Source organism: Ranitomeya imitator, chromosome 2 (assembly GCF_032444005.1).
Source record: "Ranitomeya imitator isolate aRanImi1 chromosome 2, aRanImi1.pri, whole genome shotgun sequence".
NCBI classification, from domain to species: domain Eukaryota; kingdom Metazoa; phylum Chordata; class Amphibia; order Anura; family Dendrobatidae; genus Ranitomeya; species Ranitomeya imitator.
This window is the reverse complement of record NC_091283.1, coordinates 655,162,632-655,175,839: the sequence shown is the minus strand read 5'-3', so window position 1 is coordinate 655,175,839 and position 13,208 is coordinate 655,162,632. Positions and strand designations below refer to the sequence as shown.

The 13,208-nt window shown below is 44.2% G+C and overlaps 1 protein-coding gene across 3 annotated transcripts in view; it reads left to right on the top strand.

Moving 5' to 3' along the window:
* TCIRG1 (T cell immune regulator 1, ATPase H+ transporting V0 subunit a3) overlaps positions 1–12,925 on the top strand; it is a 73,352-nt gene extending 60,427 nt beyond the window's left edge. For all 3 annotated transcript variants that reach the window (XM_069752940.1, XM_069752941.1, XM_069752939.1), the window contains 2 exons: positions 8,606–8,777; positions 12,733–12,925. In XM_069752940.1, coding sequence (XP_069609041.1) covers positions 8,606–8,777; positions 12,733–12,808 — 248 coding nt within the window. In that variant the 3' untranslated portion in view covers positions 12,809–12,925. The remainder of the gene's footprint in view (positions 1–8,605; positions 8,778–12,732) is intronic.
* Positions 12,926–13,208: the final 283 nt, after the last annotated feature.

Here is a 13,208-nt window from a genome sequence, read left to right as displayed (position 1 = left end):
AACACACACAAGTCTGGTATTAGCCTTCAAAAATAAAAATCTGATTAATAAGCAGACAAACTACAAGAGCAACAAATGTACCATATAGGAAATACGGCAGCTGTCAGTCACATGACCTGTCTATTATGTGTATGTGTGAGCTAATATATACTGCCAGGGGGAGGGTTTCCTGTTGGCTGGGGATTTATCAGGCTGCCAATTTATCTTACAAATACTGAGGTAAAAATACTGAGCAAATAACGTGTTAACGAGGTCTAATACAGGAGATCACACAGGTATATACTATATACAGGGGAGATGACACACAGATATATACTATATACAAGGAGAGATGACACAAAGGTATATACTATATAAAGGAGGAGATGACATACAGGTACATACTATATACAGGAGGAGATGATATACAGGTATATTCTATATACAGGAGGAGATGACACACAGGTATATACTATATACAGGAGCAGATTACCTACAGGTATATACTATATACAGGAGGAGATGACATACAGGTATATGCTATATATAGAAGATGACATACAGGTATATACTATATACAGGAGGAGATGACACACAGATATATACTATATACAGGGGAGATGACACACAGGTATATACTATATACAGGAGGAGATGACATACAGGTATATACTATATATAGGAGGAGATGACATACAGGTATATACTATATATAGGAGATGACATACAGGTATATACTATATATAGGAGGAGATGACATACAGGTATATACTATATACAGGAGATGACATACAGGTGTATACTATATATAAGGGAGATGACAAACATGTATATACTGAGGTGAAAATGAGAGGTGTGAGGTGAAAATGAAAAGGTGTGAGTGCAAAATGAGAGGAGTGAGGGAAAATAGTGGAGTCATCGGAAAATGACAGATGTGAGGTCGAAATGACAAGCGTTAGGCGGGAATGAGAGGAGTGAGGGAGAAAATGAGAGGTGTGAGGGAGAAAATGAGAGATGTGAGGGGGAAAATTAAAGATGTGATTGGGAAAATGAGAGGCGTGATGGGAAAATAAGAGAAGTGACGTGCTATAACTAACCGCAGATATTTACTATGCCCAGGCAACGCCGGGCTCTTCAGCTAGTATATATATATATTTACATTTTACTTATTTTTATTGCGTAAATGGATATGTTGGAGAGACAAACTTCTAGCAAAATTTGCTATTCAGTGTGGGTCTCAAACTCACATGTGGCCCCTGAGACTACATCCTGCTTCCCAGGAGCACCATAGCTCCTGACATGGAGACATTGCTACAGATGGGGACTAGGATATGGGACGTTTCCCCAAGATGGGCACTAGGATGTGGGACATTGCCCCAAGATGGGGACCAGAATTACTACATGGATTTAATTGTAGGACAATATTACTGTAAGGTGCCAATGAGGGGTAGACACACAAAAAAAGTGAAAACATAATGGAAAAATATTTGCCTCTAAAAATACCTTGATATAAAATCTAAAGTAGACAAAAAAGTACACTTATTGCAACATCCTTAAAGATATTTAATTTGCTGTACAGTGAAGGTGGTTTGGGAAATATGTTCTGATGCACCGTCCAATATAAAAGGAAAAAGTAATGGAAGTAAAAAAAAGTCCCATTGGAAGGGAGAATGTATAATCAAAGCCATAAAATTCCCCTGGTATAATTACAAACACCTCACCACTGTAGCCAGCCAAGGAGCTCAGCAGCTCAACAGAGCCACTGAAGTCAGTGATTGGCTGCAGGGGTGATGTGCACTGGAGTCCTTGCATCACCACTGCAGTGAAAACGCAGTATTCACTTGTTTGTCTTCCACTTTCAAAAACCGGGCCCCTTGATTAAATGTGCAGTATATAAGAACACAAGGGAATTCATACTCTTTTTTTTTTTTTTTTTAAACAAAATAACTGATCTAGTGCAGACTCATTTGGGTATCACTTCTATAGTGGAATTCTGCAAGTGCCCCGGGGTGGGAAAGAGCACTTCACTGCTCCTGCTTTATTCTTATGACACAATATGAGCTGCTTAGAAATAATACGTATGTATCCATGCAAGATAGAAATGCAACCTACATTCAGAGGTGTATCTAGGGTTTCTGACACCCGGGGGAAGAGTTCAGTTTGCCTCCGTATGAAAATCACATATGAGTGACGTGTCCATGTGACGACTACTGGAACCTGCAGAGCTGAATCCTGACATCGCAGGCTTCTGAATTCTCACAACGCATGCACTGCACACTTTTAGGATTCTCCCTTGCCGGTGGACAGTCATGTCAGTACAAGCATGTGATTTGTATACTTCTGACCACATTCCGACTAGACGTGTCTGGCCTCACAGTTCATTTTCATTGAGTGATGCCGCACGTCTAGTCAACACGTGACCGCACGTATGTAAAATCGCCGGTACGAGAGAATCCTGACAGCGTGCAGTGCACACTATGCGAATTCAGAAGTCTGCAGTCACAAAGAATGACTGCAGACTCATCACAAACCTGGACATCCCCTTTAACCCCTTAGCGACCGCCGATACGCCTTTTAACGGCGGCCGCTAAGGGTACTTAAATCACAGCGCCGTTAATTAACGGCGCTGTGGAAAAAGTCCATAGCGCCCCCCAGAGGCCGATTTTCTCCGGGGTCTCGGCTGCCGAGGGTAGCCGAGACCCCAGAGAACATGATTCGGGGGGTTTTTAACCCACCCCGCATTTGCGATCGCCGGTAATTAACCGTTTACCGCCGATCGCAAAAAAAAAAAAAAAAAAAAAAGCGATCTCTTTTTAATTTCTCTGTCCTCCGATGTGATCGCACATCGGAGGACAGAGAAAAGGGGTCCCAGGTGGCCCCCCAATACTCACCTAGCTCCCCCGATGCTCCTCGTGTCTCCCGGTGGGCGCCGCCATCTTCAAAATGGCGGGCGCATGCGCAGTGCGCCCGCCGGCCGGCACCGGGAGAATCTTTGGGGTCTCGGCTGCCGGGGGTAGCCGAGACCCCAAAGAGCACGATCGGGGTCGGTATTACCGACCCCTGTTTTGCGATCGCCGGTAATTAACTGTTTACCGGCGACCGCAAAAAAAAAAAAAAAGTAACGTGTAATTCTCTGTCCTCTGATGTGATCGCACATCAGAGGACAGAGAAATAGGGGGATTCGGGGACCCTAGCATACTCACCTAGGTCCCTGGATCCTCTTGCTGCTCCTCCTGGCCGCCGGCAGCAGAACATGGCGGACGCATGCCCAGTGCGCCCGCCATCTGTCTCCATCTGCCGGCCGGCAGGAGAACAGCAGTTGGGGCTAAAATTAGGGTTAGGGGTAGGGTTAGGGGTAGGGTTAGGGGTAGGGTTAGGTTAGGGGTAGGGTTAGGGGTAGGCTTAGGTTAGGGTTAGGGGTAGGGTTAGGGGTAGGGTTAGGTTAGGGGTAGGGTTAGGGGTAGGTTAGGGTTAGGTTAGGGGTAGGGTTAGGTTAGGGTTAGGGGTAGGGTTAGGTTAGGGGTAGGGCTAGGGTTAGGGCTAGGGTTGGGGCTAAATTTAGGGTTAGGGTTGGGGCTAAATTTAGGGTTAGGGTTGGGGCTAAATTTAGGGTTAGGGTTGGGGCTAAACTTAGGGTTAGGCTTCTTTCACACTTACGTCGGTACGGGGCCGTCGCAATGCGTCGGCCTGACATACCGACGCACGTTGTGAAAATTGTGCACAACGTGGGCAGCAGCTGTAGTTTTTCAACACATCCGCTGCCCAATCTATGTCCTGGGGAGGAGGGGGCGGAGTTACGGCCACGCATGCGCGGTCAGAAATGGCGGATGCGACGTACAAAAAAACGTTTCATTGAACTTTTTTTGTGCCGACGCTCCGCCAAAACACAACTGATCCAGTGCACGACGGACGCGACGTGTGGCCATCCGTCACGATCCGTCGGCAATACAAGTCTATGGGCAAAAAACGCATCCTGCGGGCACATTTGCAGGATCCGTTTCTTGTCCAAAACGACGGATTGCGACGGAATGCCAAACGACGCAAGTGTGAAAGTAGCCCTAGGGCTAGGGTTAGGGTTGGGGCTAAAGTTAGGGCTAGGGTTGGGGCTAAAGTTAGGGTTAGAGCTGGGATTAGGGTTAGGGTTTGGATTAGGGTTCGTATTAGGGTTAGGGTTTGGATTAGGGTTGGCATTAGGGTTACGCTTGGGATTAGGGTTAGGTTTGGGATTAGGGTTAAGGTTAGGGTTGTGATTAGGGGTGTATTGGGATTAGGGTTAGGTTTGAGGTTAGGGTTGAGATTAGGATTAGGGGTGTGTTGGATTTAGGGTTTTGATTAGGGTTATGGTTAGGGTTGACATTAGGGTTGTTTTGGGGTAAGGGTTGTGATTATGGTTAGGGTTAGTGATTAGGATTATGGATGAGGTTGGGATTAGGGTTAGGGGTGTGTTGGGGTTAGGGTTGGAGCTAGAATTGGGGGGTTTCCACTGTTTAGGTACATCAGGGGGTCTCCAAATACGACAGCCAATTTTGCGCTCAAAAAGTCAAATGGTGCTCCCTCCCTTCCGAGCTCTGCCGTGCGCCCAAACAGTGGTTTACCCCCACATATGGCGCATCAGCGTACTCGGGATAAATTGGACAACAACTATTGCAGTCCAATTTCTCCTGTTACCCTTGTGAAAATAAAAACTTGGGGGCTACAATATCTTTTTTGTGGAAAAAAATAATATTTTTTATTTTCACGACTCTGCATTCTAAACTTCTGTGAAGCACTTGGGCATTCAAAGTTCTCACCACACATCTAGATAAGTTCCTTGGGGGGTCTAGTTTCCAAAATGGAGTCACTTGTGGAGGGTTTCTACTGGTTAGGTACATCAGGGGCTCTGCAAACGCAACATAATACCCGCAGACCATTCTATCAAAGTCTGCATTCCAAAACGGCGCTCCTTCCTTCCGAGCTCTGCCGTGCGCCCAAACAGTGGTTTACCCCCACATATGGGGTACCAGCATACTCAGGACAAATTGGACAACAACTTTTGGGGTCCAATTTCTCTTGTTACCCTTGTGAAAATAAAAATTTGGTGGCTAAAAAATCTTTTTTGTGGAAAAAAAATAAATATTTTTTATTTTCACGGCTCTGCATTATAAACTTCTGTGAAGCACTTGGGCATTCAAGGTTCTCACCACACATCTAGATAAGTTCCATGGGGGGTCTAGTTTCCAAAATGGGGTCACTTGTGGGGGATTTCTACTGTTTAGGCACATCAGGGGCTCTCCAAACGCGACATGGCGTCCGATCTCAATTCCAGCCAATTCTACATTGAAAAAGTAAAACGGCACTCTTTCTCTTCCAAGCTCTGCGGTGCGCCCAAACAGTGGTTTACCCCCACATATTGGGTATCGACGTACTCAGGAGAAATTGCACAACAACTTTTGTGGTCTAATTTCTCCTGTTACCCTTGTGAAAATAAGAATTTGTGGGCGAAAAGATCATTTTTGTGTAAACAAAAGCGATTTTTTATTTTCACGGCTCTACGTTATAAACTTCTGTGAAGCACTTGGGGGTTCAAAGTACTCACCACACATCTAGATAAGTTCCTTAAGGGGTCTAGTTTCCAAAATGGTGTCAATTGTGGGGAGTTTCCACTGTTAGGCACATCAGGGGCTCTCTAAATGTGACATGGTGTCCGATCTCAATTCCAGCCAATTCTGCATTGAAAAAGTCAAACGGCGCTCCTTCACTTCTAAGTTCTGCGGTGCGCCCTAACAGTGGTTTACCCCCACATATGGGGTATTGGCGTATTCAGGAGAAATTGCATAACAAAATTTATGGTTACATTTCTGTTTTTACACTTGTGAAAATAAAAAAAATGGTTCTGAATTAAGATGTTTGCAAAAAAAAGTTAAATGTTCATTTTTTCCTTCCACATTGTTTCAGTTCCTGTGAAGCACGTAAAGGGTTAATAAACTTCTTGAATGTGGTTTTGAGAACCTTGAGGGGTGTAGTTTTTAGAATGGTGTCACACTTCATTATTTTCTATCATATAGACCCCTCAAAATGACTTCAAATGTGATGTGGTCCCTAAAAAAAAATGGTGTTGTAAAAATGAGAAATTGCTGGTCAACTTTTAACCCTTATAACTCCCTAACAAAAAAAAATTTTGTTTCCAAAATTGTGCTGATGTAAAGTAGACATGTGGGAAATGTTATTTATTAACTATTTTTCATGACATATCTCTCTGATTTAAGGGCATAAAAATACAAAGTTTGAAAATTGCAAAATTTTAAAAATTTTCGCCATATTTCCGTTTTTTTCATAAATAATCGCAAGTAATATCGAAGAAATGTTACCACTAACATGAAGTACAATATGTCACGAAAAAACAATCTCAGAATCAGCGGGATCCGTTGAAGCGTTCCAGAGTTATAACCTCATAAAGTGACAGTGGTCAGAATTGCAAAAATTGGCTCGGTCATTAAGTACCAAATTGGCTCTGTCACTAAGGGGTTAATGCTCCTAACATAAATAAAAACATGAGAATTCGTTAGTATCACAAATAACATTTACATCCCGGTACCTTATTGATGACGTCATCTGTAGAGCCGTTCTCCTTCTTTTCTTCATCTTGTCCAGACCCCATGATGAGTTTTCTCATCCACAGGCGTCTCTGCAGACTTCCATCTTCTCTGCTCTTTAGTAGAAGATCTCCACATGATGCCCTTAAAGATACAAGTGTCATTATAATGCTCCTGAATAAAAAATTGCCCCTCACTATTATTGTCTGCACAAAATATGACCCCCACACTGTCCCTCTTATGGTACATGCTCTTCACACTGACCTCTCATCCTGTGTCCCCCCTATAGGGCCCAGTATTTATACTGTAATGTCATCACACTCCCCCTCCTAAGTATACTGTCCTCTCCTGGCTGTGCCCTTACACTGTCCCTCTATGCTATGAACCCACTACTCAGTTTCTATTCTGTTCCCACTCACTTTTCTCCCCCCGTACTGTTTCCTCATACTATTCCCCTCCCTTCTCATACTGTCTCCTCTCACATCCCTCCTGTTCACCATACTGTCTCCTCATATATTTACCCCCTCACTTTCTATGCTGCCTGCTCACCTGACTCCCCATACTGTCTGCACACATCCCATCACCCTCATACATGTTTCCTCATACATGCTTCCTCATACATGCCCTCATTCCCCCGTGCTGTTTCCTCATACATGCCAACCCATTCCCCTTTTACGGTTTCCTCATATATGCCCCCATCTCTCCCTTTGCTCTTCATTGTGTCCTCAAATCTCCCCCACACATTAAATCCCCCATCTCCACTCCAAATCTCCCCACACAATAAATCCCCCCCCCCATTCCCCACACAGCCCCTCATCATCCCCCATACAGACCCTCATCATCCCTCCATTCCCCACACAGCCACTCATTCCCCACACAGCCACTCATCACCCCCTTCTCCCCACACAGCCCCTCATCATCCCCCCATTCCTCACAGCCCCTCATCATCCCCCCATTCCTCACACAGACCCTCATCATCCCCCCATTCCCCACACAGCCCTTCATCATCCCCCCCCATTCCCCACACAGCTCTCATCATCCCCCACACAGTCCCTCATCACCCCCCTTCTCCCCACACAGCCCCTCATCATCCCCCCTATTCCCCACACAGCCTCTTATCATCCACTACACAGCCCTTCATCATTATCCCTCCATTCCCCACACAGCCTCTCATCATCCACTACACAGCCCCTCATCATTATCCCTCTATTCCCCACACAGCCTCTCATCATCCACTACACAGCCCCTCATCATTATCCTTCCATTCCCCACACAGCCTCTTATCATCCACTACACAGCCCCTCATCATTATCCTTCCATTCCCCACACAGCACCTCATTATTCCCCCCATTCTCCACACAGCCTCTTATCATCCACTATACAGCCCCTCATCATCCCCTCATTCCCCACACAGCACCTCATTATCCCTCCATTCCCCACACAGCCTCTCATCATCCCCCCATTCCCCACACACCTCGGTAATCTCACACGGCTCCATGGTGCAGGTGAAACCCCTCATTTCCCGCTTATTTTCTCCAGCAGCCTCCGCAGCTTCCTATCATCGTGTCTTCACTGGACTGAAGGAGGCCCCGCCCCTTCTGGTGACATAATTACCTCCCGAAATCACCTCCGTTCTAGTCACTGCAGTCAGATCTTCAATTGTACTCGTCTCTGCAAGAGAATTGAATACTAGGAGCCGGCGCGCTGCAGCTGCTCTGTGCCGGTTGTCAGCTTGACAGTCTGCACAGAGAACAGCTGACTCCCAGTCTGGGGGGCAGCAGGATGCAGCTGCCAGGGGAGACACTGTGGTCTGCCTCATTAGGCGGCCTGACTGCGCCCCCCTGCTAACTGCGCCCGGGGCACATGCCCCGGCTGCCCCCACCTAGATATGCTACTGTCTACATTACTCTGCACTCATTGGAGTGTGTGTGGTGTTGGGGCATATATAGTAACCAGCCGTGCGTGTTTACAGTGGGAAACCAACACACGTTCAGTATCCATGTAGCATCATAGCCTGTCTTAATATTTGGTTTTGTTTCTCTCTTCATCGGCAGAGCTGTCAGAAGTGCTTTGGAACATGGTGATGCATTTTGGATTTATTGATTCAGGTTTCAGGTGGAGCATTGTTCTAGTGCCCGTCTTCGCATTCTTTGCTGTGCTGACATTAGCCATCTTGTTAGTCATGGAAGGCCTCTCCGCTTTTCTACACGCGCTCCGTCTACATTGGTAAGTGAAAGAGAAATATTTTATTTATTTTTTTGCAAGTTATTTTGACATTTATTTGGGCTTAAGATGACATTAAACACATGCAGATTTTGCTGAAGAGTTATGTGCACACACCATGTTTTTTTGTTTTTTTTTCTGTGCCAGAAAAACAGCATTTTATCGTCCCAGCAAAGTGAACGAGATTTTTAAAGTCATGTACACATTGCTTATCTTTTTCTTGCAGATTCGAAGCCTTTTTATATCTTCAACATGTCAATTCTTTCAACATTTTTTTGTACCCATTCTAGCGTTTGGGGAAATATGCTTTTATTTTTTATTTTCCCCATGCGGTGTTAAAGAATGTGTAAAAATCTACTATATAATTGTCTAAGGGTCACTTCCGTCTTTCTGCCCTTCTGTCTGTCTGTCACGGATATTCATTGGTCGCGGCCTCTGTCTGTCATGGAAATCCAAGTCGCTGATTGGTCGCAGCAAAACCGCCACGACCAATCAGCGACTGGCACAGTCCGGAAGAAAATGGCCGCTCCTTACTCCCCGCAGTCAGTGCCCGGCGCCCGCATACTCCCCTCCAGTCACTGCTCACATAGGGTTAATGCCGGCGGTAACAGACCCCGTTATGCCGCGGGTAACGCACTCCGTAACCGCTGCTATTAACCCGTGTGACCAAGTTTTTACTATTGATGCTGCCTATGCGGCATCAATAGTAAAAAGATCTAATGTTAAAAATAATAAGAAAACAAACCTGCTATTCTCACCCTCCGTAGTCCGCCGAGCCGCTCGCGTCTGCCGCCATCTTCCGTTCCCGGGAACAGAAGATGGCGGCAGCAGCGCGTATCGCCGGAGCTTCGCTGGATCCCAGGGGGGAGTATATAACTATTTTTTATTTTAATTATTTTTTTAACAGGGATATGGTGCCCACACTGCTGTATACTACGTGGGCTGTGTTAGATACCGCGTGGCTGCTATATACTACATAGGCAGTGTTATATACTATGTGGGCTGTGCTATATATTACGTGGCCACTGTTATATACTGCGTGGCCTGTGTTATATACTACATCGCCTGTGTTATATACAGTGTGGGCTGTTATATAGTACGTGGCTGCTATATACTGCGTGGGCAGTGTTATATACTACGTGGCTGCTATATACTGCGTGGGCTGTGCTATATATTACGTGGCCAGTGTTATATACTACGTCGCCTGTGTTATATACTGCGTGGCTGCTATATACTGCGTGGGCTGTTATATAGTACATGGCTGTGTTATATACTGCATGGCCACTGTTATATATTGTGTGGCCTGTATTAGCGCATCGGGTATTCTACAATATGTATGTATATACAGTTATGGCCAAAAGTATTGACACCCCTGCAATTCTGTCAGATAATACTCATTTTCTTCCTGAAAATGATTGCAAACACAAATTATTTGGTATTATTATCTTCATTTAATTTGTCTTAAATGAAAAAACACAAAAGAGAATGAAGCAAAAAGCAAAACATTGATCATTTTACACAAAACTCCAAAAATGGGCCAACCAAAAGTATTGGCACCCTCAGCCTAATACTTGGTTGCACAACCTTTAGCCAAAATAACTGCGACCAACCGCTTCCGGTAACCATCAATGAGTTTCTTACAAAGCTCTGCTGAAATTTTAGACCATTCTTCTTTGGCAAACTGCTCCAGGTCCCTGATATTTGAAGGGTGCCTTCTCCAAACTGCCATTTTTAGATTTCTCCACAGGTGTTCTATGGGATTCAGGTCTGGACTCATTGCTGGCCACCTTAGAAGTCTCCAGTGCTTTCTCTCAAACCATTTTCTAGTGCTTTTTGAAGTGTGTTTTGGGTCATTGTCCTGCTGGAAGACCCATGACCTCTGAGGGAGACCCAGCTTTCTCACATTGGGCCCTACATTATGCTGCAAAATTTGTTGGTAGTCTTCAGACTTCATAAGCCATGCCCACGGTCAAGCAGTCCAGTGCCAGAGGCAGCAAAGCAACCCCAAAACATCAGGGAACCTCCACCGTGTTTGACTGTAGGGACCGTGTTCTTTTCTTTGAATGCCTCTTTTTTTCTCCTGTAAACTCTGTTGATGCCTTTGCCCAAAAGCTCTACTTTTGTCTCATCTGATCAGAGAACATTCTTTCAAAATGTTTTAGGCTTTTTCAGGTAAGTTTTGGCAAACTCCAGCCTGGCTTTTTTATGTCTCGGGGTAAGAAGTGGGGTCTTCTGGGGTCTCCTACCATACAACCCCTTTTCATTCAGATGCCAACGGATAGTACGGGTTGACACTGTTGTACCCTCGGACTGCAGGGCAGCTTGAAATTGTTTGGATGTTAGTCGAGGTTCTTTATCCAACATCCGCACAATCTTGCGTTGAAGTCTCTTGTCAATTTTTCTTTTCCGCCCACATCTAGGGAGGCTAGCCACAGTGCCATGGGCTTTAAACTTCTTGATGACACTGCGCACGGTAGACACAGGAACATCCAGGTCTTTGGAGATGGACTTGTAGCCTTGTGATTGCTCATGCTTCCTCACAATTTGGTTTCTCAAGTCCTCAGACAGTCCTTTGGTCTTCTTTCTTTTCTCCATGCTCAATGTGGTACACAGTCAACTGGCTGCAAGTGTGATTTAGTTATTGCCAACACCTGTTAGGTGCCACAGGTAAGTTACAGGTGCTGTTAATTACACAAATTAGAGAAGCATCAAATGTTTTTTCGAACAGTGCCAATAATTTTGTCCACCCTTTTTTTTATGTTTGGTGTGGAATTCTATCCAATTTGGCTTTAGGACAATTATTTTTGTTTTTTTCATTTAAGACAAATTAAATGAAGATGATAATACCAAATAATTTGTGTTTGCAATCATTTTCAGGAAGAAAATTAGTATTATCTGACAGAATTGCAGGGGTGTCAATACTTTTGGCTATGACTGTAACAGCCACATAGTATATAGCACAGGCCACGTAGTATTTGTCTGCTATATACTATGTGGCTGCTATATATACATGCATAAATACATATTCTAGAATACCCGATGCCTTAGAATCGGGCCACCATCTAGTTCATATATAATATATAATAGATGAGAGAGCGAAAATAATGAAGTAAGACTGCAAGTAATATCTGTGACACTGGCTCATGGCAACTCTGTACTGCATGATATAAATGGCACTGTCCTCCAGGGAAAACGTGAGTCTCCTATAGTCCTGCTGCTTCTGACACCAGCCTAACCCCTAAGGTCAGAACTGCGTAACTCCAAGATAGCGGGGTAGTATGACTGTTGTGTGGTACAAGATCTTCTAGTCACTTGCAGGAAGAGGTTTTGAAGGAACCGGGAGGTTTTCAAACCTCTTTAAGCACTGTCCTCAGATTTTCTATTTGTGTAGGCTTGTGCAAATCCTTCTATGTAATCCCAGACTGACTCTGGAGATCAGGGCATATCACCTCCAGGACTCCTTTATACTGAAGATGGTCCTTAACGACATTGGTTATATATTTGGGGATCATGTTCCTGCAGCAGAATACATTTGTAGCTACCGTAATCGGAAGCCTCACTGATGGTAGCGCATGATGGACAAGAGCAGCACAAGACTTGCCAAGAATACACACTATCTGTAACTGCCATGTCTACAAGACCGTTTATATACCGGTCAATGGCTGCAGACATGTAAACCAAAGATGAGGATTATTATTATTATTATTTATTATTATAGCGCCATTTATTCCATGGCGCTTTACATGTGAGGAGGGGTATACATAATAAAACAAGTACAATAATCTTGTTGTAATCTTGTTGATCATGGAATATACTTATTGTACATACTGTAGATCACTGTGTGGGCTGATACATATTTTTTAGTCTTTTTTTGGCTCATACATAAATGCATTGTTTGGGTAATACCTTTTTAACTATGTATATGAAACAAATCCCTTCTGTTTTTGCTCTTCTGCAGGGTGGAGTTCCAGAACAAGTTCTACACTGGCGGTGGATACAAGTTTACTCCATTCAGCTTTGAACCATTATTCTAATTGAATTCTCAGTATTCTTGTTCCAAAGTCTCGGGTCTGGCATCTAAAGGGAATTTGCATATTGGGAAATGCTTCTTTGTATTCTACGCACAAATTAAACTTCTTTTAAGCACTGTCGTATGTAGCCTTTTCTGATCCATATTAGATATTCTGCAGTACTCACACATTGCAAGAAAACTGCTATTGCCTAGAATCTGGTCCACTTACAATCTTTACCTCTGCAAGCATTTTCTGTAGAAGGATAGAGAAAGGGTAACTTGGGGGCACTACTACTACCCATCAACCCATTTGCATGCAGACTTGTGTTATCAAATTATTTAGTTTTTATTTATTTTGTTGTCCCTTTACAGAAGTTATTACTACTCGGGTGCAGTTTAGCAAAAAAACTAACAAGCTTTAC